Below are 27,742 nucleotides of genomic sequence, written 5' to 3' on the forward strand. Positions count from 1 at the left end.
CTGCCTGCCATGGGAAGTGGTGAATGAATTCCTTGTGTTGCTCCGATGTGGTTTTTGCTTTACTCACTGAACTGCCTTTATCTCAGCCCACGAATCTACTCTTTTACCCTCCCAGTTCTCTCCCCCATCCCATCCCAGCAGTGTGTGAGCAGCTGCTTGTGCCTTGGCTGCTGGTTGCAGTTAAACCACAACAGTGGCACTTCCCAAGATGTGCTGGAGGGTCCCTGAGCCAGCCCTGCCCTTGCCTTGGACCTGTGCCCTTGCATGAAGCCAGCATGGAGATCTTGGGCACGACCTGCAGAGAAACGTGTCATACAATCATACCATAGAATCCCAGACTGGGTTGGGTTGGAGGGACCTTAAAGCTCCTCCAGCTCCACCCCCTGCCACAGGCAGGGACACCTTCCACTAGAGCAGCTTGCTCCAAGCCCCTGTGTCCAACCTGGCCTTGAACACTGCCAGGGATGGGGCAGCCACAGCTTCTCTGGGCACCCTGTGCCAGCGCCTCAGCACCCTCACAGGGAAGAGCTTCTGCCTAAGAGCTCATCTCAGTCTCCCCTCTGGCAGGTTAAAGCCATTCCCCTTGATGTCCCCTGCTAGCTCAAGAGATGCATTCTCCAGGCAGATAGAGATGATGCTGAGTTCCTGAACCCCAGCAGCCACAGGCATGGGCCAGGTGACAGCTCTCCTGAGGCCCTTGTCCCAAGCCCCTCTCCAGCTTTCCTGCAGCCCCTTCAGGCACTGGAGCTGCTCTCAGGTCTCCCCTTCAGGAGCCTTCTCTTCTCCAGGCTGCCCCAGCCCAGCTCTCTCAGCCTGGCTCCAGAGCAGAGCTGCTCCAGCCCTCGCAGCATCTCCATGGCCTCCTCTGGACTCGCTCCAACAGCTCCACGTCCCTCTTGTGCTGCTGCCCCAGAGCTGGATCAGGGCTGCAGGGGGGTGTCCCCAGAGCACAGCAGAGGGGCAGGATCCCCTCCCTGAGCTGCTGCTCACGCTCTGGGGGTGCAGCCCAGCATTAGTGTCCTGGCAGAGGATGTGTGTCCCCTCTGTGTGCTTTGGGAAAAGTAGTGCGGAAACAACCGTCACCAGCGTGAGAAGTGTGCAACCCTGTGAGCAGGAGGGTTCCCAACCAACTCCATCCTGCTTCCCCATGCCGTTGTGCTGGGACAGGCCTTCAGGATGGTGGGACCAGTTGCTGCAGGAGATCCCAGCCGGAGATCCCTGCTGTTGTGCGTGCTGCCAACACCCCGCCAACCAACGTCCGGATTTCCGACCAGCGCGAACCCTCAGGTGCATTTTGAACACCTGCTGTTGGGTCTGTCCGTAGGGAACAGGGACTCGTGCCGGGAAGGAGCAGCTCGGTGCCGTGTCACACCGGGCTCGGCAGGTCCCGGGCGGGACCGGAGCGACCCGGGCGCGTTCCCCGCCCGCCCCGTGCTCCGGCGGCGGGTGCCGGGACCGCGCGGTGCGGAGCGGCCGGGCCGAGCCCCGGCGGGGGGGGAGCCGGGGGGTGTCGCGGGGGGCGCGGCCGGCAGAGGGCGCGGCGCGGCGGCGCGGGCAGGGCTGCGGCATGGAGCGGAGCCGGAGCCGGAGCCCGCCCCGGTACGGGTCGCTGGAGCCCACCCGGTGGCATCCAGGTGAGGGGGGGGGGAACAGCCGGAACCAAACCGGCCCCGGACAACCCGGGCACCCCCGAGCGGACCGGCGGGGACCGCTCCCCGGGGCGGTGCCGGTACCGGTACCGGTGCTGCCGGAGCTCCGGCAGCGGGAGGGGTGCGGCGGGAGTAGGGGACGGAGGGAAGGGAGAGAGGACGGAGGGAAGGGACTGAGCGCGAGGAGGGAGAAGGACGGAGGGCAGGGGGGTGGCTGGAGGGAGCGGAGCGCTGGAAGGAGGGATGCAGCCCGGTCGCGGCTGGTGCTGCCGGGTGTGACCGAGAACGGGGTCCCACCGCCCTTAGCCGCCTTTTTCCGTCTCTAACCGGTTCCTCCGGTGCGGAACGGGGTGGACACAGGGGAGACACGGACGAGGGGGATTGTCCTGGGCAGTCCCCGATCTTGGGGTGGGAGCAAAGAGGTGCCCAAGCTGGGCTGTGGGCAGCATCCTGAGGAGGGGAGGCTCCTGCAGTCCTTCTGCCATGACATCCCTCCGGGGTCTTCTCTTCCTGGTCCCTTATCCCCCTGCATCCAACGGGATAGGGACAGGCAGTTGGAAAGGCAGGGAAGGAGCGATGGAGCAAACTCCAAGCATCCTGCTTAGTACGGCTGTGGAGGGGTAAAGCTGCTCAGCTCCTTGATGAGATGCCTGAAGTTTCAGTCCTTCTCCATTGTGCCTTTTAGCATGGCAATGGCTCTCTGTTCACCTCCCCTGCCTGGGAACTGTCCCTGTGGAGACTTTGCCCTTGCAGGGTCTGAGCGCTTCCACACCTGGGTCCTCTGCTCCCAGCAGCTGGGTGACATCAGGGTGCTCCAGCAAGGGTCCAACACTTGCTGGACTCAGGGTGCTGGGTATGGCCTGAGCATCCCCCCTCAGGGGCCTGTGAGCAGGGTTGTGGTGGCTTTTTGCTGCTTCAGTGCAGTTCTGTAAACCCCAGCTGCTGGGGGACCTTTGTGCTGGGGGACAGGCAGGAACACGGCAACAGCCAGTGCCTGGTCTCTGAATGATGCTCTGCTCCTTGCTACCACCCCAGGAAACCTCAGGCCAACCCTGTGAAGCCCCGAGCAGCCTCTTGTGCTCAGGACGTGACACAGGGCAGTGTGCACACCGGGGGGCTAAGCCCTGGTGACACCCCTGTAAGGCCCCCAGGCACCCCACCTTGCACTCTGGCTGTTGTTATGGCTGTCTCACAGGGCCCCGGCAGTGCCGGCTGTGCCGGGGGCTGCACAGACACAGCCAGAGGGATGCCCCTGCCTGCAGGGGGAGAAGGATGCACACTTGTCCCTGGGGCACTGGAAACTCCTGTGGTTTGCAGCTGGGATCCCTCCAAGCGGAGCAGGAACCTGTCCTCTGGGACCGCTGTGCTTGGCCAGGCATTGGTGGTCCTGGAGGCTGGTGTCTCCCGTGCGGAGCAGGGAGGGTGGTGGGGACACAGCCCCCTTTGACAGGGCAGCCCTAGCGCCGGGGGGTGCGTCACCATCAAGCTTGTGGAGCAGGGGCTGGTTCTGACAGGCTGGGTGCCCCCTGGCCACCTGCTTCCTGCAGCACAGACAGCGCACGGCTGGGTTAAAGGCACCCGGGATGGAGCTCAAGGGAAGAGCTTCGACCCCTCCTCAGCACAATGTCACTCAATCGCCAACTTTAATCACGAAGCAAATTGCTTGAAACAGCCCCGCGCTGGTGCTGCTGTGACTCATCCCAGGCTTGCTGCTGCTGTCTAAATATTTTCACCAAAGCCATATGGAGTGGAAGACTCCGGCTATTATACTCCTCATTAACGGTACTTGCTCCCCGTGGGCCATGTGTGATGATGAGCATCTCCAAGTTTCAGTTGAAGCTTTCTCCCCTTCCCTGCATCGCCAGGTTGAGATGATGCCAGTCCGGGGTGCTTTAGGCAGCATGGGGATGGCTTCTGTGCCTGGCTGTGCTGTTGTGTGTGCAGCTGTGGGAGCAAAGGGAGCCCTGGCCAGCGCGGCTGCACATGGGCATCATCCCTCCATCCCCAAAGGGAGACTCAGGACTGTGAGCTTGATCCCAGCTCTAATAAACCTGCCTTAATCCCTTGCTGGTGCCAGGCACTCAGGGTGTAAGAAACCCATGTGCAGCTTTGGCAGAACCATCTCCATTGAGATCTCTTGCCCAGCTCTCTGCTGCAGGATGCGCTGTACTCCGAGTGTCCGAACTTGCTGTTCCTGGTTGCTGGATGGTGTCGCTGGCACCGTGCAGGTCCATGGACACACAGTGCCCTCTGGTCTCACCACTGCCTCAGGAGAGCTGTCCCCTGGCCCATGCCTGTGGCTGCTGGGGTTCAGGAACTCAGCATCATCTCTATCTGCCTGGAGAAAGCATCTCTTGAGCTAGCAGGGGAGGTCAAGGGGAATGGCTTTAACCTGCCAGAGGGGAGACTGAGATGAGCTCTTAGGCAGAAGCTCTTCCCTGTGAGGGTGCTGAGGCGCTGGCACAGGGTGCCCAGAGAAGCTGTGGCTGCCCCATCCCTGGCAGTGCTCGAGGCCAGGTTGGACACAGGGGCTTGGAGCAAGCTGCTCTAGTGGAAGGTGTCCCTGCCTGTGGCAGGGGGTGGAGCTGGAGGAGCTTTAACATCTCTTCAACCCAAACCCATCAGGGATTCTGTGATCCCAACCAGCTGTCACTCACTGATCACTATGTGGAATCACTGAGGAATTTGGAGGGATCTCTGGGGTTATTGTGTTCAATCCCTTGCTCAAAGCAGGCTCAATAGATCAGGCTGCTCACAGCCTTCTCCAGGAGGGATCCTGGATCAAAGGTGGAGATCCCCCAACTCTGTTCACTGTTCCAGTGTCTGAACAACCCTTCAGCCTCTTCTCTCAGTCGCTCCTTGTCCATCCCATGCTTCAGTCCCTGGCCTCAGATGTTCAGGTCTTGGCAGGATGACCTGTGGTCCTGGGCAGATGCCTGTTCATCACCTATATGGATTCATTGATTTCTCTTGAGGATCAGTGGATGGCTTTGATGCAGAGTCCTCTGTGTCCCCTTACCCCAGCCTCCTGCCCAAGCACCACCACCTCCGCCCTTTGCATGCACAGGTGAGGAATCACCTCTCCCACCTGGTATGGCTTCTGCTAATGAGGATGATCAGGGAGAAGCGATGCCCCACTTGTCACAAACCCCTGCACTCACCCAGCGGGAAGCAGCTGGCTGAGAACCCCAGCCAAATTGTCTGCCACCAGTGATCAAAGATGTTCTGGGTTATTCATCCTCCCACCCAGGCCGGGAGTGACAGTCCTCCTCCCCCAGAGCCACCCCTGTGCTCCTGGGGGGTTAGATCTGTCCTTGGCTAATGAAGGCTGCAGCAAGCTCATAGTTGTTGGCGCATCTCTCACATCATCAGCCCTGTCGGTTTACCCTGCTCACAGCAGCATCACTTGGAACAAGGCAGCATTTTCCCAACAGGTCTGGAGCTGCACTGAAGTACAGCCTGACCTCAGGGAGTGGCTGCCTACAGGCACACGCCGGCTGTACCATGTACACCTTCACGTGTGGTGTCACCTGTGCTGGCCACCACCCGCAGGGATAACCTGCTCCGAGACACTGAGATTGGGTGCAGCAAAATCAGTCACAGAGTGATCCTGGGTAATGATGTGCCCAGAAATGATGCCCTGGGCAAGAGGAGCTCTGGGGTGGCAGAGCAACAGGATGTTTTGGATGAGGGACCTCGGCATCCCTGTCCCCTAGCAACTGCACTCTGGTCCCCTAGCAACCACAGCCTGGTCCTGTAGCAACCACAGTCCAGTCCCCTTAGCAACCCCCTTCAGGCCTGTAGAGACGAGGCTAAGGGAGGGTTTCTATGCAGATCTGCAGCAGAGCCAGTGAGCAGGAGCTGAGGGAGGGCAGCGCATCCTGCCCTGGACTTTGTCCAACCTGTGTGTCTATCAGGCTGTCCTGTGCTGGCTCCTGAGAGCATCTCGACAGCTCAGAATGGGGAGTGATCGAGGATTCAGCATGCTGGCATGAGCTGAATGGAGCCTTCATGGCTCAGAGGAGAGGGAGGGAATCTCCAAGTAGTCATGAGTTTCTAAGCCAGAAACAGCAGACAACTGTTCTCCAAACCAGTGACAGTAACCCAAACCACTCATATTTCCACTATAAACCCTCTCTGCTGCCAGCCTTGGAAACATACCTCACGCTGGGAAGGATTTCTCAAGCAGTTTCACATAATGGGTAGAGGACTAGTGGATACACAGTGTTTTGCCTTGTGCCTTAGTGCTGCCCTGTAACCCTCAGCACTGGCCTGGGTCCCGTTTGGGATCCCCATAACCACACGCTCCAGCTCTGACATCTCCATTTCCCAGATCTCAGCTGCCTGGAAAATCCTGCTCCTGCAGTCAGTGCTCCCTCTGTGCTTTTAGCTCTCCTTGTGCAGGGGAGCTGCACCCTGTGAAGATCCGAAGGAAGCAGAATTTGCCCCTGGTGTTTGTGATCTGGCTTTGCTGTAGCTGCCGAGCCCCCTCTCCCCAGCCTGTGCTGTGTGTGTATGAGGGCAGAACCAGATTAACCTGCCTGTGGTAAACGTGCTGCTGCTTGTCAGTGATAACAAGCTCAGTGATGTCTCCCAGAGCCAGAGCAGGCTGGGAGGTGGGAGCTGGCCTGAGTCAAACCTCCCCTATGCCAGTGGAAGGGGTCCGGAGCTCCTGTGGGATGTGCCGGCACTGTGGGAATCAGCACGGATCCCTGTGCAGATCAGTGTGAGCATCTTGTGCAAAGCAGGGGGACATCAGAGGGACATCTGTGTATGAATCAGTGGAGATGGGGGAGGCAGAACAATAGACAGAGGATGCTGGGCTCTCATCCTGACCCTGAGCTTGCCGCTCTGCTCCTCTTAAACGGAAATCACAGCTCCTTTTACCCACATTTTGCCATGAGTCTCTTGCCCTGAACAAGTGACACCCCTTTCCCAGCCCGTTTCCCCAAGGGGGTTGTAGAGGTGATGCTCAGTGCTCCAGAGGATGATGAAGCCAAACTGGCCTGCTGGATACCTTAAGGGCTTTTTTCCCCTGTGAGCTGGGAAGGATGGGTGGGGGACTTCTTCCATCCTGTGATAGAAGGGGCGCAGCCGTAGGAGCACCTCCGTGACTCCTCAGCTTGTGCTGTATGGACACAGCATTTGTTCCTGGCACGTTCTGGAGGAGGGTGCACACAGAGGCTCATGGCTCTGTGCTGGAAATGCCTGAGGCTTGAAAGAGGTGCTCCTGCCCTTCCCTCCCACAGCTTTTAGCCCCTTGTCCTCCTGCCCAGCACTGGTGTGAGCAGGGTGTGCTGCAAAGCAGCACCAGCAGGTGAAATGCTGCTTGTTTCTAAGGCTCAGAGAGCTGCTGGCCTCTGGGGTCCTCTTTCCTGCAGGCACTTCATGCACATTGCATGTGTGTATGGAGCTGTGCTCAGTGGGACGAGCTGGCTGTGACCTAACTCACAGTGCCCAGCTCACACAGAGCGCAATCAAACCAAGCCCAGTCCCAGCAGCTCAGTGCCTTTGCTTACACTGGTGACCTTCCATGTGCTTGTTGGGCTGTTTCCTCTTGCAGCACCCACAGGGTATCAAGAAGCCTGCTTAGCGCACATGCTCAGGGGTTTTGCTGGCCTGGGGCTTGCAGGGGGTTCCGTGCTAGCCATGTGGTCCCTCTCTGTCCTCAGCACCCATCTGAGGTCTCCTGCTGTGTAACGTGACTCCTGTTCCGTTTGCAGAGGATGAGATTGTCTCCATGGCTGACTCAACCACCACCATCGATGACATTGAAGGGGAGCTCTTCAAAATCGAGCGGATCAGGGAGATCCTGGTGAGGAGGGAGTCAGAGCTGCGGTACATGTGAGTACCTGACCCCTTCCCAGGGTCCTCCAGCGCCTTCTGCCTGCCCCATCGAGCATGGAGCATCCCAGGGATGAAGCAGCTGAGGCTGCTTTCCACCTTGTTCCCACCTGGAGGTGCGACCTCTCCCTCTTCTCTGGCCTTGCTCTTGGAAGGGGCTTCGATAGGCGCCTGTTACAAAGCTGCCACTGATGCTGTGATGATTTGAGCCAGCCTGTTCCTAAGCAAACAGTTTATGGCACAGGCCAAACTACACTGAATGTTCCCATATTCAACCACGAGCACCTCATCTTCCTAGTGGCTCCATACTCTGCCTCAGTGTGTGGCTCTTGGGCTGCGCTTGGGAATGGACCTGAGGTTTGGGGGCAGCGTGCAGATCTGTGCTGCTGAACAGCCACACAACCACGGTTTTCCCTCCCCATTGCGAAGTACTACACATCCTCCCAGCTCCTCTGTTCCTCCCCCATCCCCTGAGTGCTGGAGTCAGCAGCACACAGTGGGGCTGGAACAGTACTGGTGCCTGATGCCTGTCTCCGTGCCCCATCCTGCTTTCTGTTCCCAGCACAGCTGGGGAAGGATTTTCCCTAGGGTCTATTTCAATGATCAAAGCAGGTACAGAACATTTTCCCTGGGTATATTGGGAAATGTTATGGTTTGGGAGGAAAAGGACAGCATTCCATAGTCTGGGTTAAGCTTTTTAATGCCACTACATTGCTATAGTCAGCCCAGTCCTGATATCCCGAGCTGGCAGTTCAAAAAGCCTGGGATTTTTACTGGGAATGGCAAAGATTGTATTTCCTGGGCTGCAGCACTTGATATGTGCTTTGTTAATGTGCCTGCGTCCACACTGGTACCTGCACTAAGGGGTCACCAAAGCCTGGAAGTGCCTGTGTAAATCCACTGCCTGGGGAAGCTGAGAGCTGGTTTAGGGGCTCAGGCTTGGAGCAGTGATGTCTTGGAGGCACGGCTCCCCACGAATGTATTGTTGAAAAGGACTTTTGGAAACCACAAAGTGTTATCCTCAAATGCTTTCCAATGCAATCGGTGCCTAAACCCCACAGGTGCTGTCACACCTCTACATCCCCCACTTTTCCTATCCCTTTGTTTTCTTTCTTGGCCAGCCCCTGGAAAACAAGAGGAAATCGCCCACAGTGACCACACACGGGGGTGGGCATGCAGGAAGAGATCACTGGGAAGTCTGGGAATGCCAGGATGACGTCTGGGTTGGCTCTGCAGATCACAGCAGTGGGGAGGAGTGTGGGGAGGGCTGAGGGCTTCCCTGGGCATCACTGCTGGAGGAGAGAGGTCCCAGACCTGGCTCTGCAGGACAGGGATTAAAAGGATGGGAGCTGGGGCAGTGAGGGCTTTATTTTTATCCAACGGGAAGATATTGTTGTTTGGGGTGTCTGGACTGTGGGGAGATGGACGTCCCCTCTGGTTGCTGAGGAGTGATCCATCTGGTCAAATCATGATCAGGATCTGTTTTGATGGAAACAGACTAAAGCTTTCCAGTTTCTGGGATGTCTGTGCTCTGGGAAACAACAAAGCTCCAGGTAGTTCCCCTTTTATAGGGCAAAAAGAAGGGTCTGATTCCTATGGCAGACTCAGCTCCACACCTCACCTGCTCAGTGCTCTGATCAGCTCCCTGGGACGTGCAGGGCTGCCGTGGCTATGGCTGAGCCTGCAGTGAGTTTTATCCCCAGTGGCAGAAGGAATCTCAGCTCCAGCAGCAGCCTCCCGGGTGCTGGTCTTTGCAGCTTTATTGAACTGAGTGCTCATGATTGCCCATTTATTATTCTCATGATCACTTTTCACAGCATTAAATTCCAATTTAATGTTAATATTTCAGTTGCCATTTGATTTTGATTTTAGTATCACCAGCAATCAGCCTGTTGCCCATGTGTCCTGTGCAGACCTGCTTGGTGCTCCTTGTACAAGCTCAGGGCTTGGCCACCATGGGACTATGAGCAGGCAATAAAAGGCCAAACACCTCTCCTTCTCCACGTGCAGCTCACAGACATTGGCTAGATGTGGTAGGCAAACAAAGGAAGACGTTGTCAGATGGAGCAGAAATCTGACAGAGCTAAGAAGAAGTCTCCCCTGCCTGAGCAATATCTCACAGGGTCCCTCTTTAGGCACCTAAAGTCTCTCTATTTTCCCTTCCCTTATTGATACCTCTGGTGTCCTCTGCTCAGCTGGTAACGCTGCAGCTTCAAGTAGCTCCAGCAAATGACTCATCCCAGAAGGGGTGGATGCTGTGACTCAGTGGAAGGACCAGCAGGATTATTGAAGACGCAGACAGGGCTTTTACTAACATGTACTTCAAAAGGCAGCAGAGGCACATCTGTTCTAGGTGGCATCAGCTCATAAGTCCGTTATCACAGCAGCAGCTTTTCCTAATCATCCCAGAGAGGGATAGTGTGTGAGGAGCCCTGGGAGGGCTCAGAGCAGAAGGAAAAGCATCAGGTTGTCATGCTTTGGTGGGAGATGTGGATGGCCAAGGTTGGCCCCAGGCTGATGTGACCTCAGAGACTGCTGGAAGGGCAGGTGGGGCTGGGCAGCCCTTGGTTTGTGCTGACATTTGCACTGAGCCCATCTTGACCAGTGTCTCGCTGCTGTGTGTGGTTTGAGCTGGAGGTGGTTTCAGTGCCCGCAGCCCCAGCAGGCTCCTTTCTGCTGTTGACATGACCTTGTTTCCCAGTGGATGCTGCAGCATTCGCACCATTCCCTCCTCTCCTGTGGTTCCTTTTTCTGCCTTTTTCTGGTTCTGCAGTAAGGCAGCATGAAAACGACACATCTTTACTGTGGCAGCAGCTCCTCTTTGCTTTTGTGTTTTGCTGTTTGGGGATAATTGTTTAGGAGGAGAAACCCAGCTCCTGTTGCGTTGTGGATGTGCCAGGTTTCATCAGAGCAATGAAACCTTTTCTTTGCCAGCAGCCAGTGGCACAACCCATGTAGCTCTACCAACGGCTCTGAGATGACGTTCCATTTCCCATGGGAAGGCAGGTAAATCTGTGCTCCCCGCTTCACTGCCTTCCAGTGCTGGTTGGGTGCTCCTCTGGAGCTTCTGACCCTTTCCTCTCTCAATGGTTCCCTTTGTGTCTCTGCAGGATGGATGACATTCAGCTTTGTAAGGAAATCAGCCGGCTGAAACAGGAGCTCCAACAGCTCATCGCGCTTCCAGGTACGGCTCCGTAAGGCTCCGGAGAGCTGCACCCTGCCGCTGCTCTCAGCAGAAGTGTTTCCATCAAACACAAGAAGCTCTTGAAGGGCTCCCACCCCAGGGTGCTCCGGAGGCGCTGCTGCTGCGGGCAGGGTGTGAGCCTCAAGGAACATGGGTGTCTGAAACAAGAAAGGAGAAAAACCATGAGTCCCTTGAGGGAGAGCATTGGTCTGGTCCAGGAGGAGGACAGGAGGCGAGGGAGGTGCAGTGAATGCTGGCACAGTGGGACCTGTTGTGTGCACTGAGGAGGGTTAAGATCAGGAGTCATTGTCAGAGCACACCATGGAGAGTCCTCTCTGGAGGTAGCAGGAGGAGATGCCTTCAGAGGCCTGAAGTACATGAAAAGCCATGGATTCTTGCTGTGGCCACGTCAGAACTGCGAGTCAGTGATGGGGCAGGGAAGGATTCCTGGGTGCAACAGTAGGATGGGTGCTAGGGACATGTCACACCTCAAGGGCATGATGATGTCCCTGATTTAGGTGAAATCATTGACATTGAAAAGAGGCAAACAATCCAGGGCAACCTGGATGAAAACTTCAGCTGAGAGGAAATGCTGCTTTTGTCACCCCCTTTATCGTGACCAGTGACCTCCATGCTCCTGTCAGAGCAACCCTTGTCCCTTCACAGCCCAGGAAAGGTCAAACCTCATTTTTCTAAAGGATCCCACTCAAAGTATTCAGAGGAAAGCACATCCGAAGAGCTCAGGGTTTGAATGAGGAGGAACAGGAAAGGCTTCCCTCCAAGCTGTGTCCATCAGCTATGCCTCCTCCTAGGGCATCCTCATTCATCCCCCAGTAAGGACTTTAGGTTCATTTTCAGAACCAGGTGGGAGACATATCCCTGCTTATTTGTACCTATCCAAGCATTAACATTTGGCCCTCAGTTATCTCCACCACAAGCCTCTCTCTGAAGATGCTGCACTCACGGAGACCAGTGAGTGTGTAGCAGGGGGCGATGCCTGGATGCAGACAAGGGACCAGCTGTGCACATCTGTTCCCCAGAGCAGCAGCTCAGTTCATAGGTTCTATACCCAAGGTTATCCTGAAGCCAAGAGTGGCAAGAAACCTTGACTCTTTCTAATGCCATAGTGCCGCTATGATGTGTGTGCTTGTGAGTCTTCAGCATGCATTTAGAGTCCAACTGCTGCTTAATATGCACGTCTTGATTCATTTACTACAACCTGACTGCATCCAGAGGGAGGTTTAGACAGGGGAGGAGAGCAGTCTGCCATAAAAATTGGAGCTGCTTGCAAAGTGTAGACCCGAATCTGTGAGCTTTTAATCAAAGACCTTCTAGTTCATAAGACAAGACTTGACAAATGCTGGCTCAGGACCAGAGATAAACTTGGCCTTTTCTGAAGCTGCAGAAATGTGGCTGGCTTCCCCTCATCTGCTTCTGTCTTTTATTTCTATCCTTTTTTAGCACTCCCAGGTTCAGATGAGAGCAGAAACGCTGCTTGCATCAGGGATGCTCTTTTTGTCTTCTTTACAACTTAGACTGTGCTAGAAAGATCCTGCACATCACTGGTCTGGTGGGACTGTGGCAGCAGATCATCTGTAACAGTGGGCACTGAACCTTGGTTCAGATAAAGACTGAAACACGTCAGAGCTTACTCAGAGCTCAGCCAGACCTGTGGCTTGAAACCTCACCAGACCAAGGTGCCTTTCCTGATTCAGAGCGATACCATGGTCACGATGGGCTCTGACATCAGCAAGTCAGGAAAAGAAGTGTGCTGTTTATGCAGTGGGTATGTGAATGCTGACATGCTCTAACGCAGGGCTGCAGATTGTTAATGAACCCCAAGGAGCTGGTGTGTTTGTGTGCACCCCAAGTTGCTGATTAGTGTGGCATCCAAACGACACTGTGAAGTGCTCCTATTCCTGCCAGGCAGGTGGAGCAGAGGCAGTGCCCATAGTCAGGAGACTCCGGGTTAACTCTTCATGGTAGAAGATCATCAGCCCAGATCTCTCTGCCTGGAGGCTCGAGCTCACTCCCTGCACAAGACGATTGTAGGAGAACCTTTGTTTGCTGGGGATGTTCCTAACAACGTGATGATGAGAAGTTCCCCCTACTCAGAGACCTGCAGCAGCACCTCTGATCAATACATAACAGACTTTAAACTACAAGTCAATACATAATTTAGGTAACTGCTGAGACCCAACCTACAGAGTTTGCTCCACACTGTGTATTTCTCCATTATTATTTAGCTGAAGGAAGACTGGAGATGGATCCATTCTGTGCTGGATTGATTTTGGAGCCAGCTGCTGAATTCAGAAATGGCATTAAATAGCTGCAGCACAGATGGTTATAGTTTCCACCTTAGGTAGCTTTCTATTTGTATTTAACACTCCTTAGCCCTATCTCTATCATCTTCACATATGCCATTTTACCATTATGTACCAATTTATATAGGACATGACTTCATAGCGAGGTGAGAGTTTTCCAGGTCCTCACTAACTCACTGCCCAGACGTATGTGGCACAAGTGAGTCCCACCGTGCTCAAGGTAGGTCAGTCTGAGGGTTCAAGTGACAACCAAGGCTCATTCAAAATAGCCAGGCAGGCACCTGCGGTCAGCCTTGGGGTGGGAATGGAGCTGACAGTGGTTTGGAACGTCAGATGTAGAGGATGAGCTCACTGGGACCATGTTTAGCTAAGGGAATAAGGCTCAAAGCCTGTGGATCATACTGGTTTTCGTGTTTCTGTAGGTGTGGGCTAAGTGGTGGGATGCGTTGTTCGTGAAGCATCGGCATTGTTGCTAATTCCCTATAGACCTGAGGCCCTGGCTGGGTTCTCAGCCACATGGAAGATGTGGCTCAGAGATCTCTGGATCCAGACCCAGCTCAGGGCGAAGGGTTGTGCTGGCATGGGAAGCGTGGGGTGAGCACATCCAGGGTGAAGGGTGACATCCGAGTCTGGCATTGCTGAGCTCCTTCACACTGGTACACGGCCTCTCCTGCAGCACAGGGTGAAGGCCCCAGGGGAGCTGTGGTTGTGGAGCACGCGTTGAGGGGCTCCTCTGCAGAGCTCAGCTGCGTCCTGCATGCAGTGAAAATTCACGGGAGAAGCTAAAACTTCCCAGAGTGATGGCACCGACCCTGACCCCTCCCAGCCAGGGCGTTTGGGATGAGGTGGCTGCTTATTTAGCAGCTTATATCTGCATCCAGGTGCTTACCTTGGGTTGGCTTTTACCCCCACACTCGTATCTGTTCCGGGGTTAAGCAGGAGCAGAACAAGCATTGCCTTGGCATGGGTGGGATGGCCCCTGTATGTGTGTTAAATGTGTTCCCTGTGCTGCAGAGAATGAGAAGTCCAACGAGGAGAGGCAGAAGGAAGAGGAGCTGGTGCAGCAGATACACAAGCTGGTGGAAACACGGGATTTCCTGGTGGATGATGTGGAGTTTGAGAGGCTCAGGTAGCTGGATGCTGAGGATGCTGATTCCTTTGCGCTGAGGACAGTGCAGTCTGTCCTCTGCTCTGCACCGTGCCATGCTCCTCGTGCCTTGCTGGCTCTTCCTGAGTGGTAACCAATCTCTTTGTGACAGGGAAAGGGAAGAAGACAAGGAAATGGCAGAGTTCTTGCAAAGTAAGCTCTCCAAAAGCTACCTCCAGAAAACAAGTAGGTGGTTGATGAGTTTTATTCCTTCCAATGAACCTCCCTGACAGTCTCTCCCCTTCCCTAAGCACTCTGGCTCCAAGATTTCATTGCTCTTCATGGGGCCAGCTTACCTGGACGCCATCTGTTGCTAGAGGAGGGTGTGGGGAAGTGGCATCTGGGGGATGCTGGTGCCTGAGGTCCCATTATGGCAACATCCTGAATCAGTTCAGAGGTTATGCTTCCATTTCCCTCCTGGCATTTCCCAGCCATCACATCCTATGAGAATGGGAATAGGTTCTTTTCTGGCTGATACACTTCATCTGACTTTCCAAAAAGCTCCTTACATTTCATCACACCATTGCCTAAGGTTGCAAACTGTGGTATCCATCCAGCCCTACCCTCTTCATGGCCTCTGATGGCAGACCACCCTCTTCCCTGTGCCTTCATCATCGCTGCAGGAACACCTTCCCAGCATGGTGGGCGGCTTTTCCAGTCCAGGGTCCCTGTGACTGTGTCCCACCTGTGGATACCTATGAAGCATGGATGGTGATGTGCTTCCTGGATGCAGGAGCTCATGTCCAGCTGTGGGGCTGAGGAGGGTCAGCATCTTAGCCTTGGAAAGAGCTCTAGGAAGCAGTGATGGGCCTGTGCCCTTACCATCAGGCACACATTGATTCCTCTTTCCACAGCTCCTGCCAAAGAGAAGAAGATGACTTCCCGGGGGCAGCAAACCTCTGCACCGTATGTGACCAAGACGGGCCTCACCCTGCTCAAGGAGTGCTGTGGCTTCACCTGCTCCATCATGTAGGCCACCCCCAGCCCCTCTGCACAGGACAGGACCATGGTAGTGTACACATCCTGGGAAGCTGGGCTGGGCAAGAGGGGCTTCCTTGGAGTGCTGACATGGCCACGTGCCTGCGCGGGGATGGTGACCCACACACGTGCCATGAGGGACCACCCCCCGGAGGGGCTGCCATCATGTCCCAACTGTAACATGGGTGAAGTGAAATTACAGCACCATAAATGTGAGTCCAGACCTTAGAGCTCATCGCAGGGCAGCTGGAGAGCTCCCACCTTCCTCCAAGCCTGGGCCTCACCCAGTGGGTGATGATCATGACCAAGCTGAGTGACAGGTCCTGACTGTGACAAGCACTGTGTAAGAGGAAGATGATGGGAAAGGGGTCCAGTGGGTTGTACTCACTGTGGGAGGATGCATCTCATCCTTCATATCGCTGGAGACTCCTAGAGCTGGCCTGACACCCCAGAGTTGGTCTCATTGGCATTAGGTGCTCTATAAAGCAGGGTTGTGTCCCTAGCCTCTAGAGAAGGGAGGCACCAGGGGGATCCCATGCTTGCAGCCCATGGTTTGCTACCTCTCTTTTCCTCCCCAGGTCTCCAGCCAGAGTCCACAACCTGCTGAGGGTTTCAACTTCGTCATTGTTCATGCTTCCCACTGCAGCACCACCACCGAAGAGACTTCCCAAGCAGGCTGGTGCAAGCTTGAATGATGGCATGTGTCCTTGGTGCCATGTCAGTGGTTGTCTCCTCCATGACTTCACACAAACGCCGAATTCCACCCGAGCTCAGCTTGGGAGAGGTGTGTGCAGCAGCAGCAAGCGAGGCCATGAGAAAGAGGACCAGTACAGTCCTGCATATGGACAGTGATAAAGTGTTGGAGAACATCGTGCTCCGCCATCCAAGACACGCTGTGGCCACAGATGATGTCTCATCCTCGGCCTTGTGCCATCTTGTGAGTCTACGGGTGATTCCTGAGGACTCTTGGTGGGGAATGTCTCTGGTCTGGGTTTTGTTGTGTTTGCATCAGTTTTATTGCAAGGTGCTCTATGGCTCTGGGTAGAGCTGAGCAAAGCGTGAGGGACGTTCCCCAGAGCTGGCTGAATGAAGGGCTAATTCTTGTGTTCTCACCTGAGCACAGACCTGGTGTGTTGAGCTCTGGGCAGATGAGTTGCTTTCCCCACCTCGCTAAGATGGATTCAGTTTTCAGCTATAAGAAAAAGGAGGAAATCAGAGCAAAAGAGAAAGGGAGATAAATACAGAACAGGGCAGGAGGAAAGGAAAACCAAAGAGGAGCCTGGAAACGTGCCAGGGGAAGGTGGGGAGACACCTTCACTGCCAAGAGGGCATTCAGTCCTGCCCTCCAGTGCCCCAGCCAGCGCCTCTGGGCTTGGGACCAGGAGCTGGACGTAAAGCCCTGTGCCAAAGCCTCATGGCACCCTGAAGCCACCCAGTGTCTCAGTTCCCATTGTCCCTTCTGAGCATCCCCTGTGTTGAGGTGGCACAGCCAGAGCTGCTGATGCCCATTGTGGCAGGACAGGGGCTCTCCTTCTCCCTGAGTGTGAAGGTCTCTCACACCTCTCCCCCTGCCCGCCCTTCTGCTCCATAGGCTGCTATGGCTTCACTGGGTGTTCTGGGGTGGGCTCCTATTTGGGTGGCTGCCCAAGAGCTCTGGATGCCGTCTGGCCAAAAGGCTCCAGCTCAGTCTTTCTGCAACTTGCTGTAGGGTGTTGAGATGGTGCTCAACACTGCCCATCGTGTCCATGCCAGTGAGATGGCCACAACCTATTTGGCCCTTTCCCTTTCACCTGATAGCACATTTGTCCTTCTAAAACACAATGCAGGTGGGATCCTTCCTAGTGCAGTGCCATGAGCAGGTCCAAGTCCCTCCTGAATGTCTTCATCAGCGCTGCCAGGAAACCCAGTGTGTGGGAACCTGTTCTCCAGCCTGCGCAGGGGGGGTTCCACTCCCTTGTCTGTCTTGAGCAATCTCCTCCTCATATGGCTCAGCAGCAGCCAGAATAGTCCACAAACTAAACCAGTCCTTCCGCACATATTGTCCCTCTGGTCTATTGCATACACACCAGGCTGCGAGGTCCAAATGGGCCAACACAACACCTGGTCACCTCCAGCAAACTTGACCCCACTTTGGCTTGTGTCACCTCTGAGTCACTTCAGTGTTCTCAGTCTGAGCCTGCTGACTTTGTGCTGCTCATTGTTAATGTCCTACAGCATCCTGCGACCACCACCTGACAGTTCCTGGTGCTCTCCTTGCTTGGGGGAGGCTTCGCGAGCCTTCTGTACATCACAGGGGCAAATTAAGCCACAGGGAACTCCCCTCTGCTTTGCCAGCCCTGTGTAATCAAGTGAGGTGCAGTACATGGGGCTGTTGTCCAGCCAGGGATGCTAGGACATCACTGGTAGCATCCATCCTATAGGTCGTGGGACAGATGAGGCCACTCACTCCCTGCTCTTACACAACTGTCCAGTAGATTGCTTTGCTTGGTCACTCTACAGTCATGTGTGTGGTGCCATGTGTTTGCTTGGATCCACACAGAACAAAGGCTCCAGACCTAGAAGCCCTCCCCTCACTGTCCTTGCCTTCCCCAGGAAGGGTGGGCAGCTAGAACAGTTTGGTTGGTTGGACCAAGAGGGAGCTAAAGAAGAAGAGCCCATGATTCAGAGCTTGCTCCTCTAATTCATCCCTACCTCCAACCCACAAGACCCCAAGACCCAGACTTCAGCTGAGCAGTGCTTGACCAGGCAGGAGGATGGCTTGGGGCACATGGGCAAGGTCCTCGCCTGGTTTGTTCTGTGTTTGTGTGGCTGGTCATGGAGAAGGAGGCTTCTGTCCTGGTCGTACAATACTATTTGGCCTGTACTTTAACCCATGGCAAAGGTGTGCAGCGCACGGGAGCGACACTGTTTCATGTGCAATGATTTCAACCCAAATAAATGTCTGTTGGAAGCTTGGTTTGGAGGTATTTTCCCTGCCTGGGACCTCTGCAGAGGCTGTGTCACACCAGGGTGGTTGAAGTGGAACAGAAGCAAGATCCTAAAGTCAGGTTGACTTTGGAGCTCCCTGGTATTGCAGTGGTACAGAGCAGCTCCTGCTGCTGCAGCAGGATTCCCAACCCTCCATCTCTGGTTCTTTACCTAACATTTCACTTCTGGGCCAGGCTGAAAAATCTTTGGAAAGGTAAAAAACAGCCTCCCTGGGTTTGTATCCTTTATTTGTCAGTATACTGATACACTGGTTCACTGAGAACAGCCTTCTGTCCTCACCAAGCCTCAATGGTACCATTTATAGACGGGTTGTGAGCACTTTGCTTAATGGAGCACTGAAGGGTGTCTGGCTGCACCACCTCTTCTCTTGGTCTGCCTCCTGTATCCCACCCTCCAGGAGCTCCGGAGCAGGGCAGGTAGGCCTGCACACTGCAGGGCCTTTGGTGGTGACTAAAGAACACCTCATGGTGGACGTGCCGGGGAAGACAAGGAGGTGGGAGATGGGCTGAGGAGGAGCAGAGGGGCAGGACGGAGTCTGGGCTTTGCTGGGTCTTGTCAGTCGTGCAGGACCAGGGAAGCTTGCATTCCCCCACAGGTACGATGTGCTCTTATGCCAGTGACTGCTGAGAGGGGAGCAGGAAGCTCTGGCACCCACATCTTCTCTTGGATCAGGCGGCTGCAAACTGCATGGGCTCTAATTTGGGTTTAATGACTTCCATGTCTTTGCCATCTGGCACCCAGTGGTGCTTGGCATTCCATGTTCTGGATATGTCCTGGATAAGTGCTAATTGTGGGGATAACAAACCAGCAATGTCTGAAGTGACTTCTGAAGTCACTGCTGAGGACATTGGTCAGTGCTAGCACAGGGCTGTCCCCACGCTCCCTTGCAGAGTGCCCCAGAGGCGAGGTAGCACGTCTCCAAGGGAAAGCATCCTAAGGGACCTTCCCGTACAAGCGTGCTCTGTGTCAGAGCATGTTCCTGTCACTGGGGCTGTGCAGTGGCCTCTCTGCATGTGGCCACTCGGGGCACAAGCCCCTGAAGTGGGAACCCCCCCAGGTGCTGGGGCAGAGCTGCCCTGCAGAGCAGGGAGCAGTGGGGGGGACCAGCGGTGCCTGCTCATGCCCACGCGGGTGGAATCGCAGGCTGCTCCAGAGGAAACGTTGACAGAGTCCACATGAAACCAATAACATCTCCATGTGCTGGGAATTTGCCATCAGCAAGAGGCAAAGCAGACTGTGCATTTAGCCAATGCTTTAATCATCTCTTCTCTGTGCCAAGAGAAAGAAATCTTACAGAAAAACCCACCCCAACCCGAAAAGCACAATGCAAACAAATCCAAGCCCAGCAATTCCCCAGGGAGAAGGCAGGTTATGAACACAAAAAGCTTGTTCATTACACAAAGCATCATAGAACTGAAACCCTAATACCTAAATAGGTCATTTTAGTCTTTCCTTCCATATTCCCATGGCATCATCAGTCACAGTGGTTTCGCTTTGTCCAAAAAAGTACATTGGGCATTGGTGGGATCTGCTCTTTGCTCTGCTAGTGTGGCATAAATGGCACATAAGAAAAGGCAAAATCTGCCCCCAAGCATCAATTGCTGGTCTCTGACTTTCTAAAACGAGGTATTTCAGTATGTGGGGCATGGATAGTGCCACAGAACTGAGCAGCTCCAGCAAATGATACTGCAGAGCAGCATCCACATGTCCTGCAGCTTCACGTTCAGGATGGTGAGGGCTGCTGGGGCTGAGCATGGCATCAGGACCAGACAGGAGCACAGGTCATCAGCTTGCCCTTTGAGTTCAGTTGTAAGGGACATGCTGAGTGTGATGTACTGGCTGACAGACACAGCCAAGCCCAGTCTGCTCAATGAAAGGCAGAAAATAGATTGAAACAGGTCAGAAAGCTCCTGGTTGGACCAAGGCCTCTTGTTTCCTTTCTGTCCCATGCTGAAGGTTCTGAATTCTCTGACCTGGCTCAAAGGGCTTCAGGAACCTGCCCCATCGTCTGTCCTCTGCATAAGCTCAGCCTGCAGACAGCCTTGTCCATCACTTGCCGAGCGGCAGGCTCAGAGCTGCAGCCCCGCTTCCTCCTCTCCCATTAGCTCGCCCCAGCTCCGCCTGCTGCCCCCAGTGAGATGCATCGAGGCGATGTGGCGAGCCGTGGCAGTGGGCGGAAGGAGAGGGGACAGCTGAGTCACCTCTCCGATGGGTGGAAATGCTGCGGGTCCCTTCGGACACATCACTGCTGAGATTCACAAGGCCACAAACGCGCATCCTCGGCTCACATGAGTCATGGGCTGGCTTTCCCAGTGCAGGCAGCAGCTCCTGGTGCCATCACCAGAGCCCCTGTGAGGCACTCAGCAACCCCTGGGATCCCCGAGGGGATCGCTCTCTCCTTGTGCTTTTCCTCTCTTCTGCTGCTGTGTATTTGGCCTCCCAGAAGAGCAAGAGAAGGGCCGGTGCCCAAGGATGCTGCTGCCTATGGGGTGAAGGCTCCAAGATCCAGCCCTGGCACAGAGAGCTGCTGTCTCCAAGGAGGTGACAGGCTGCTCCCGAGGCCTGGTCCCAGGCTGAGCATGGATCACTCCATGCAAAGACAAATGAATATATTTGTTTCCCATTGAGAAATGGATTTTCCCTGTCCTGAAGTGCTCTCAGCGCGTGCCTCTCATTGCCACGGTGAGAGCGCAGCCAGGCTGGAGGTGTCTCATTGCTGGGGAAGGAGGCCCAGGCATGGCAGCAGGAAGGGTATGCCCTTGGGAATTAGGGGAAGGTCTTCTCATACAAGGAATCACTGCAGATCCATAGCCCCCATGTGGGGGGCTACAAAGAGAGCAAGAGAAAGCATTCCATTTATAGAATCATAGAACCTCAGGCTGGTTTGGGGTGACAGGACCTTAAAGCTCCTCCAGCTCCAACCCCTGTCATGGGCAGGGACCCCTTCCACTAGAGCAGCTTGCTCCAAGCCCTGTGTCCAACCTGCCCTTGAACACTGCCAGGGATGGGGCAGCCACAGCTTCTCTGGGCACCCTGTGCCAGCGCCTCAGCACCCTCACAGGGAAGAGCTTCTGCCTAAGAGCTCATCTCAGTCTCCCCTCTGGCAGGTTAAAGCCATTCCCCTTGGCCTGTCCCTACATCCCTTGTCCCAAGCCCCTCTCCAGCTTTCCTGCAGCCCCTTCAGGCACTGGAGCTGCTCTCAGGTCTCCCCTTCAGGAGCCTTCTCTTCTCCAGGCTGACCCAGCCCAGCTCTCTCAGCCTGGCTCCAGAGCAGAGCTGCTCCAGCCCTCGCAGCAGCTCCATGGCCTCCTCTGGACTCGCTCCAACAGCTCCACGTCCCTCTTGTGCTGCTGCCCCAGAGCTGGATCAGGGCTGCAGGGGGGTGTCCCCAGAGCACAGCAGAGGGGCAGGATCCCCTCCCTGAGCTGCTGCTCATGCTCTGGGGGTGCAGCCCAATGCAAGGAGGTCTCAGTGCACCTGCAGGCTCTGTGACCCCTTTCCTACTCACCATGGTCTGGCTGCCTGTGCTCAGGGCCAGCCCTCAAGTGGGCAGCTACTGACACTGGGAAAACAGGCAAGACATGAGGAGCTGTGTGGAGCCTTCCCTGGAGCTTCCCCTGCTTTGCTTCAGAGCTGTATTTACGCTCAGATCCTTGGTCCTTGCCTTTTAGGTAAGCCTGTGCCCAGCCTTGTACCTGGCCAATTCTCTTTACCTTCCTGACTTGACTTTCTGGCTTCACCTTAGAGCTGCTTCATCACTGCAGACTGGCATGGGCATCACTGGGCACAGCCATGGACCTTTCTGCTCTTGCTCTCACACCGCTGGGCTGTGTCCTCTCACTGAGGGCATCCTCCCGCCTCTTTTGCTGCCACCTGAACTCCTTCCCACCCCTGCTCCTCCCTGACAATGATCCCTGCTTCATAGAATGAACATACTAGAATCACTGAAGTGTAGGCACATGGTGGCTGCAGCGTTTACTTTTCCTTGCCAGCTGAGATGCCACTCACCTCCCACTGCTCTGGGGATCTGTTCAGATCTACACAGGACACATCGTGGCCCCCACTGCATTTGCATGTCAAGGTTTCAGAAAGAAATGGGCTCTTCTTCCACATATAACAGCTGGGAAGCAGTTACTGCCCTTCCCTCTGCAATGGGGGCTTTCCTTGTGTTTCCTTCTGCAGTGGCATCACAGCGAGGACACTGCCAGGGTCATTTTCTGCTGATGGATGGTAACTCACTAAGCTTCAATGGCCCAACATGGGTCTGAGCTCAGAGACTGGAGGGGAATTGGATTTCCTGGATGAGTCCTTGCTGACACCTGACTTAAGGTGCTGTGTTTCTGTGTTTATTCCTACAAATTCAAGCTTGCAGATAGCAACAGCAAAGCCACAGAAGGAGCATCCTCTGCTGAGACTGCAGCAAGTGTTCCCTCCCCAAACCCATCCTTCCTCTGCGTTCCAAATATGCAGCCAGCACCAGCTCTGGGGGGCACCCGTTCTCCTTGTCGCTCATGAAAGCAGAGGTCTGGGGAAGGGAGGGGGTTAATCTGTGCCTTCCTGAGCTCCATTTGAGGGGGAAGCTGAATTTTATTATGTAGCACGTGGCTGCGCGGAGAAATCCACATCCACGGGTGTGCTGGCTGTAGTCCCCCCACCCCATTGTGTCATCCCTCCAGGTATCTCAGAGCTGAGTAGGATGTCCAGATGTGAGCAGTAGTACTCCTCCCTATTTGAGACTATATTCCTGTCCCAGCCTGCTCTCCCTATCTTGTGTGCTTTGCATGAGCCAGATCTGCCAGAGAAGGCATCCTAGTGGCATCTGGGATGAAGCTGTGGGATGGAGCTGCTCTGATGATTCCCGTCCTCTCAGGAAATTAGGAGTCACCTTCAGGTACTTGGTTCTTTTTAATAGAATAACAGATGCCAGCAACTGTACAGGACACAAGAGTCAGAAGGGATGAAACTTCACTGGTGGAAGCGACATCTATGTCGGGCACTCTGTCCTGCTCTTCCCACCCTTGCTGAGCCACTCACGTTGCCATGTCCTGTAGGTACAGCTGCTCACTGGCGGTTCTGTATGTCCTCTTTGCCCTCTGTGGAGATGTCTGCAAGGTCTTGGATACGCTGCTGAATCTAGGGTGGGGAAAGGAGATGGCAGAGCTCAGAGCAGGGATGGGAACAGGAGGCGGAGGGGAGCTTGTTGGCCCTGCACCACCAGAATGGGCTTTTGTGGGCGACTCTGAGTTCAGGGCAAGGGTGAGTAAAACCAAACCTTGGCCATGGATTGATCTGCGTCCCCTCATCCACTGCCCCAGCCTGGCTGCCCTGCCTCCTGCCCCACAGGGACCTCCTCAGGTGAGACAGGTTTGCCTGGTGTCCCCTGCCCATTCCCCATGCCCAAGAGTGAAAAGGAAGGTGTCTGTTGGGCACGATGATTTCTCTCACTTTCCTTTGGGCAGCTGAGAGTTATTCCTGCTCCTCCTAGGGTTAAGGGCTTGGCTCTACCCTGTTCAGTTGTCTATGGCTGACTTCCACTGGCACGTTTAGTTTGGCGTTCATCTGTCTGTTGGCACTCTGGAAGAGGTTGAGGATGGCCATCCTGATGGTGTCCAGCTCCAGGGCTTTCTTGGGACTTGTTTCCTGGATGTCAGCCCAGCGAGTCTCCTGAGAGGAGAGGAGAGAGGCAACATGGGGACATGCTCCAGCAAAGATGCTGCTTCAGCACTGAAGACCCTGGCTTGGAGACCCTAACTTCAGCACTCATCTGTTTTGCTAGCAAGAACCTGTCCTTGCCCAAGGCTGTGGTGGTTCAGCTTGGCGTGGTGGAAGCAGATCCAGGAGCCACTCCAGAAACCTCCCCCTGTCTGTGCCAGCTCCTGCAGTCCTCACCCTGGCAGGTCAGGTCCTCACTGCCCAGCAGGGCTGGCTGGTACCTGGGAGCAGCACATCCTGCTGCTGGCCTTCCAGACCGGCTGCTTTCCAGCTGTGCCTGATGGGACCCAGCTCCCGGAGCCTGCAGTATCCAATAGTGAATTTGACTGGGCCCCCTCGGAGCAGTGCAAAAGGAGCAGAGGTCAACAGAGCTGGGGCATTCCCGTACACTAAGCACTGGCTGCACATTGATGTGCCTCACTACAGCCCAGGTCAGCACCGGTCTGGTCACTGCTGGACTGGTGAGGAGGGAGGAGAAGGGGTAAGCCCTGATGAGCAGATAATAAAAATGAACAAAGCCAGCTTCACCCTGAGCCATGAGCAGTGAGGACCATGAGATGTGCCACACTGAAGCCCAGTGACAGGGAGGATGCTGCAATGGTGAATGGGAATGATTACAAGCAGGCCAGACAAACCCAATGGGCATGTGGCGGAGGAGGCTTGGGTTTTGTGCCAAGACAGATCTCCCCAGAGCCTGGTTGGCTGATCTGTGAGCTCAAGGAGTGAAAGATCACGATAGCTTTGTGAGGTGGGCCTTGTTTTAACCCCTGCTCTAACCTGCTCCAGACCTGCTCTGTCATTCTTCATCCTACAACCCCTTGGGAGGACAAAATTACACATCTCCAATCACAAAGGCTCTCCATGATCCCATGGCTTAGGGGTGAGCCATCACCTGCTCTTAACACAGCCATGCCTTGGGAATCTTCCCCTGCCCGCCCCTCATTTCCTCACCCAGAACTGGATGTCTTCTTTAGCCTGGTCAAAACATTGCTGGAGCTCCACCAGCTCGTGTTTGTACTGCAGGATCTCAGCTTCTTTCTCCGCTATGTACTGGTCCAAGAACACCCTGGCTTGCTCGGACTTTTCCTTATGCCTCTCTTGCAACTGCTCCAGGTCCCTGAGTACCCTCAGCAGCGTCTCGTAGGGCGAAATGACTTCTTGGATGTCCACAAACTGCAGCACAGGGCTCCTGGTGTTAGTGATCCCCCTGCCCTCCCATCGTCGTGACTGCACGTCTTGTGCTGCCTCGGCTCCCTGCCCTGACCAGGGACAACATCTCCCATTGCCAAAAGATCTTCCCTTCTTGGCAAGACCATTGCCCCCGTTGCTTTGTGGGCATGGCCCCATTCATTGTATGATGCCAGTCCCACAGTTGTCACTGCTGGAAGCAAGGGGAGATCTTGCACCTCTTCCCCAAGGAGCAGAGAACACACAGCACAACTGCAGCTGCTGAGTCAGCTGGACACGGGAGGGGGCAGCTGGGACTGCAGGAGTGATGCATGGAGTGATGCCCAGGCACAGCTTTTGTGCCAACTGCCTGTGTTCCCATTCCCAGGCAGCTTTTCCCTACTCCCAGACCATCAATGTGACATGAAAGTGACACCAAGGGGTCCCCATCCCCCTCAGCCCTTTGCTCTTCCCCTTTCTAACAGATTTTCTTTAGTTTTCTTAAGCAATCATCCCCCTTCTGATTCTCCTCCCCTAATTCTGGTCCCCTTGGCTCACCTTGGTTGCAAAGAGCTACGTCTCATGCCATCTGAGGTCTCTGGGTTTGAACAAGTGTTACGATTTCCCTGGAGTTGCTTTGTCTCCTCTGGGCTTAACACCCACACGGGGCCCTCCTCGAGGCCATAATCTCCCTCATGTGCAAACTCACCTGTGAGCTCTTCACCACATCCTCCAGGTATCCTTTGAAGATGGAGTATTTCTGCACTTTGCTGTAGAGTTTCTCATGCTTGTTTCTCCAGACTTCCAGTTCCCTCTTAGCTCTCAAGAGCTCAAACTCCTTTTGTACCTTCTTCTCCCTCTTTCTGGCAGCTTTCTTCAGAGCTTGGACTCGCATCTTATCATATTCCTGGTGGTGTTTCCCCACCAACACACACAGAGGGAAAGGGAGCCATAGGAAGACAGAGCCGGGTCACTCGGCAGCACCGGGAGGAGAAACCTTCCCCGGGGAGAGACCGGGCCTGGAGCTCCCCGGCTGGTTTTCACTGCCAGCGCTGCTCCTGCCGGCTCCGGGCTCCAGGGGGTGCGTGGCTCAGGCCGGTGCTGACCTTTGCGATCCTCAGGGATTCCTCCGTGTGTGTTTTCAGCTCAGCCTCCTGGGCGTGCAGGTCCCGCCAGCAGCACTCCACGGCTTTCACCCTCTCCTTGAACTCCTGGCAGCACAGAGCGAGCGCGACTGCTGCTCGCACCCACAGCCAGACCCTGCCCTCTGCTGCCCTCCAGCAAACCCTCCCAGCCATGCCCCAGCCTCCTCACCTCCTTCGCCTCCAGAGCCTCTCCCATCAGTTTGGCTGCTTTCCTCTTCTCCTGGAGGCGGATAAATACGGACAGGGAGTCCTCCTCTTCCGGCTGCAGCTTCCTGCGCACGAGGTTTCCTCGAGGTTATGTGCTGCTCCGGTGCCTTGGCAGGGCACGGGGTTGCTCTGCCCTCAAGGTCCTGAGTGGGGTGACTGGGCACAGCAACCCAGCACTGGTTTAGATCCCAGCTGTCAGCACGGCACCCCCACCATCCCCAGCAGGGATCCCACACACCAAGCCAGGGGCTGTTACAGGGAGGAACAGGGCTGGGGAAGGGAGCTACGAGAGGAGACTGAAGTGGTGGAGACAAGGGATGTGTTTGCTATGGTAGGGGAAGGAGGTTGGAGGAGACAGGAGGACGGGATGGGAGTAGGTGGAGGAGCCCCCTCACCTCCGCAGGTGCAGGATGTTCCGCCTGTATTCCATGCAGAAATAGGCCAGCAGGTCCTCATCGTCCATGGTGCCCATTGCTGCAGCCACCGGTCCAGGTCCTCCCAGCACCGCTCCTCTCCCAGGTCAGAGCTGCCCTGGCAGCGTGTGTGCAGGCAGCAGGGCAAGGGGTGAGCCCCTGCATGCCTCTGGCCTCTGCCTCGTCCCTGTTGTTCCCGAGGTGGTGATGCCCACCAGCTGCCGGTGGTAGTTGCCAGGCACAGTTGGAAGATGCTGATGTGGTTGCCTGGACACGGCAGCGAGAACCAACCACTCTGCCCAGGGCCCGGCCTCTGGGAAGCTGAGCCAAGGCAGAGTCCTTTCCTCTCCTCACTGTCGTTCATCATCCCCTGTGTCCTGTGGCCTCTGCTGTCTTGTGCAGGCATTGCAGGGCCCCCGACATCCGCACCCCACTGCCCCCAGGACCAGGGCAGGAGCTTGCTCCCTCTCTCCCAGAGTACCAGATGGAAGGACAGTGAAACTGAGGCGCATACGCAGGGATGCTGGATCACTGCCCATGGTTCGCTCCCTGTGGGACTGAGCTCTACCACGAGCTAAAATTCAGCTGCTTGCTTGGTCGGTTGTTTTTTCCCCAGGACAAGGTGTGTGAACAGGGTCTGCTGCCCAGTACAAAGGGGTGATATTCATGGGCCAGGTGGAGGAAGACCTACAGAGAATGGTGACTTTTGGGTCTGCTCCAACAAGAGATTCCACCCTCTGATGTTTTGCTCCTGTGAATCTCTGGTCCCTCATTGGCTCTACCTACAGGAGCATTTCAGTGAGCTACTGAACCTGGAATACCTGTAGGAAAGGTTGCTGCTCTCTGGCAGGGGAAGAAGTCTTCACGTTACAGCCCTGACACACATCAGGGCAATTGTTTTCAGGCAAATGTCACCCCTTGGCTCATTGTCAACCAGTAGGAGCTGGAGCAAGACTGCCCAATCCATCTGGCACTGAACAGCAA

General features: G+C 55.3%; 2 protein-coding genes across 3 annotated transcripts; one reads left to right on the forward strand and one right to left on the reverse strand.

Annotated features, from left to right (window-relative positions):
* Window positions 1-1,527: 1,527 nt before the first annotated feature.
* LOC130607124 (bMERB domain-containing protein 1-like) lies at window positions 1,528-15,969 on the forward strand. 2 transcript variants are annotated; one of them, XM_057423980.1, is made up of 7 exons: window positions 1,528-1,634; window positions 7,373-7,493; window positions 10,604-10,677; window positions 14,016-14,130; window positions 14,261-14,334; window positions 15,003-15,157; window positions 15,705-15,969. In XM_057423980.1, the coding sequence occupies exons 1-6, from the start codon at window positions 1,568-1,570 to the stop codon at window positions 15,119-15,121; spliced, it is 570 nt and encodes a 189-aa protein (XP_057279963.1). In that variant the 5' UTR covers window positions 1,528-1,567; the 3' UTR covers window positions 15,122-15,157; window positions 15,705-15,969. The 2 variants fall into 2 exon arrangements, with proteins under 2 accessions (XP_057279963.1, XP_057279964.1); XM_057423981.1 differs by having other exon boundaries at window positions 14,261-14,301.
* Window positions 15,970-22,910: 6,941 nt separating this feature from the next.
* Window positions 22,911-27,297, reverse strand: CCDC42 (coiled-coil domain containing 42). Its single transcript, XM_057423935.1, has 10 exons — window positions 27,113-27,297; window positions 26,741-26,857; window positions 26,308-26,410; window positions 26,100-26,204; window positions 25,703-25,900; window positions 24,778-24,999; window positions 24,048-24,161; window positions 23,867-23,923; window positions 23,620-23,778; window positions 22,911-23,247 (listed from the first exon to the last, which is right to left on the reverse strand). The coding sequence occupies exons 1-10, from the start codon at window positions 27,295-27,297 to the stop codon at window positions 23,176-23,178; spliced, it is 1,332 nt and encodes a 443-aa protein (XP_057279918.1). The 3' UTR covers window positions 22,911-23,175.
* Between the last annotated feature and the right edge of the window lie 445 nt (window positions 27,298-27,742).

Source organism: Pezoporus wallicus, unplaced genomic scaffold (genome assembly GCF_028554395.1).
Source record: "Pezoporus wallicus isolate ANWC-B61680 ecotype Strahan unplaced genomic scaffold, APGP_CSIRO_Pwel_v1 contig_7876, whole genome shotgun sequence".
NCBI lineage: Eukaryota > Metazoa > Chordata > Aves > Psittaciformes > Psittacidae > Pezoporus > Pezoporus wallicus.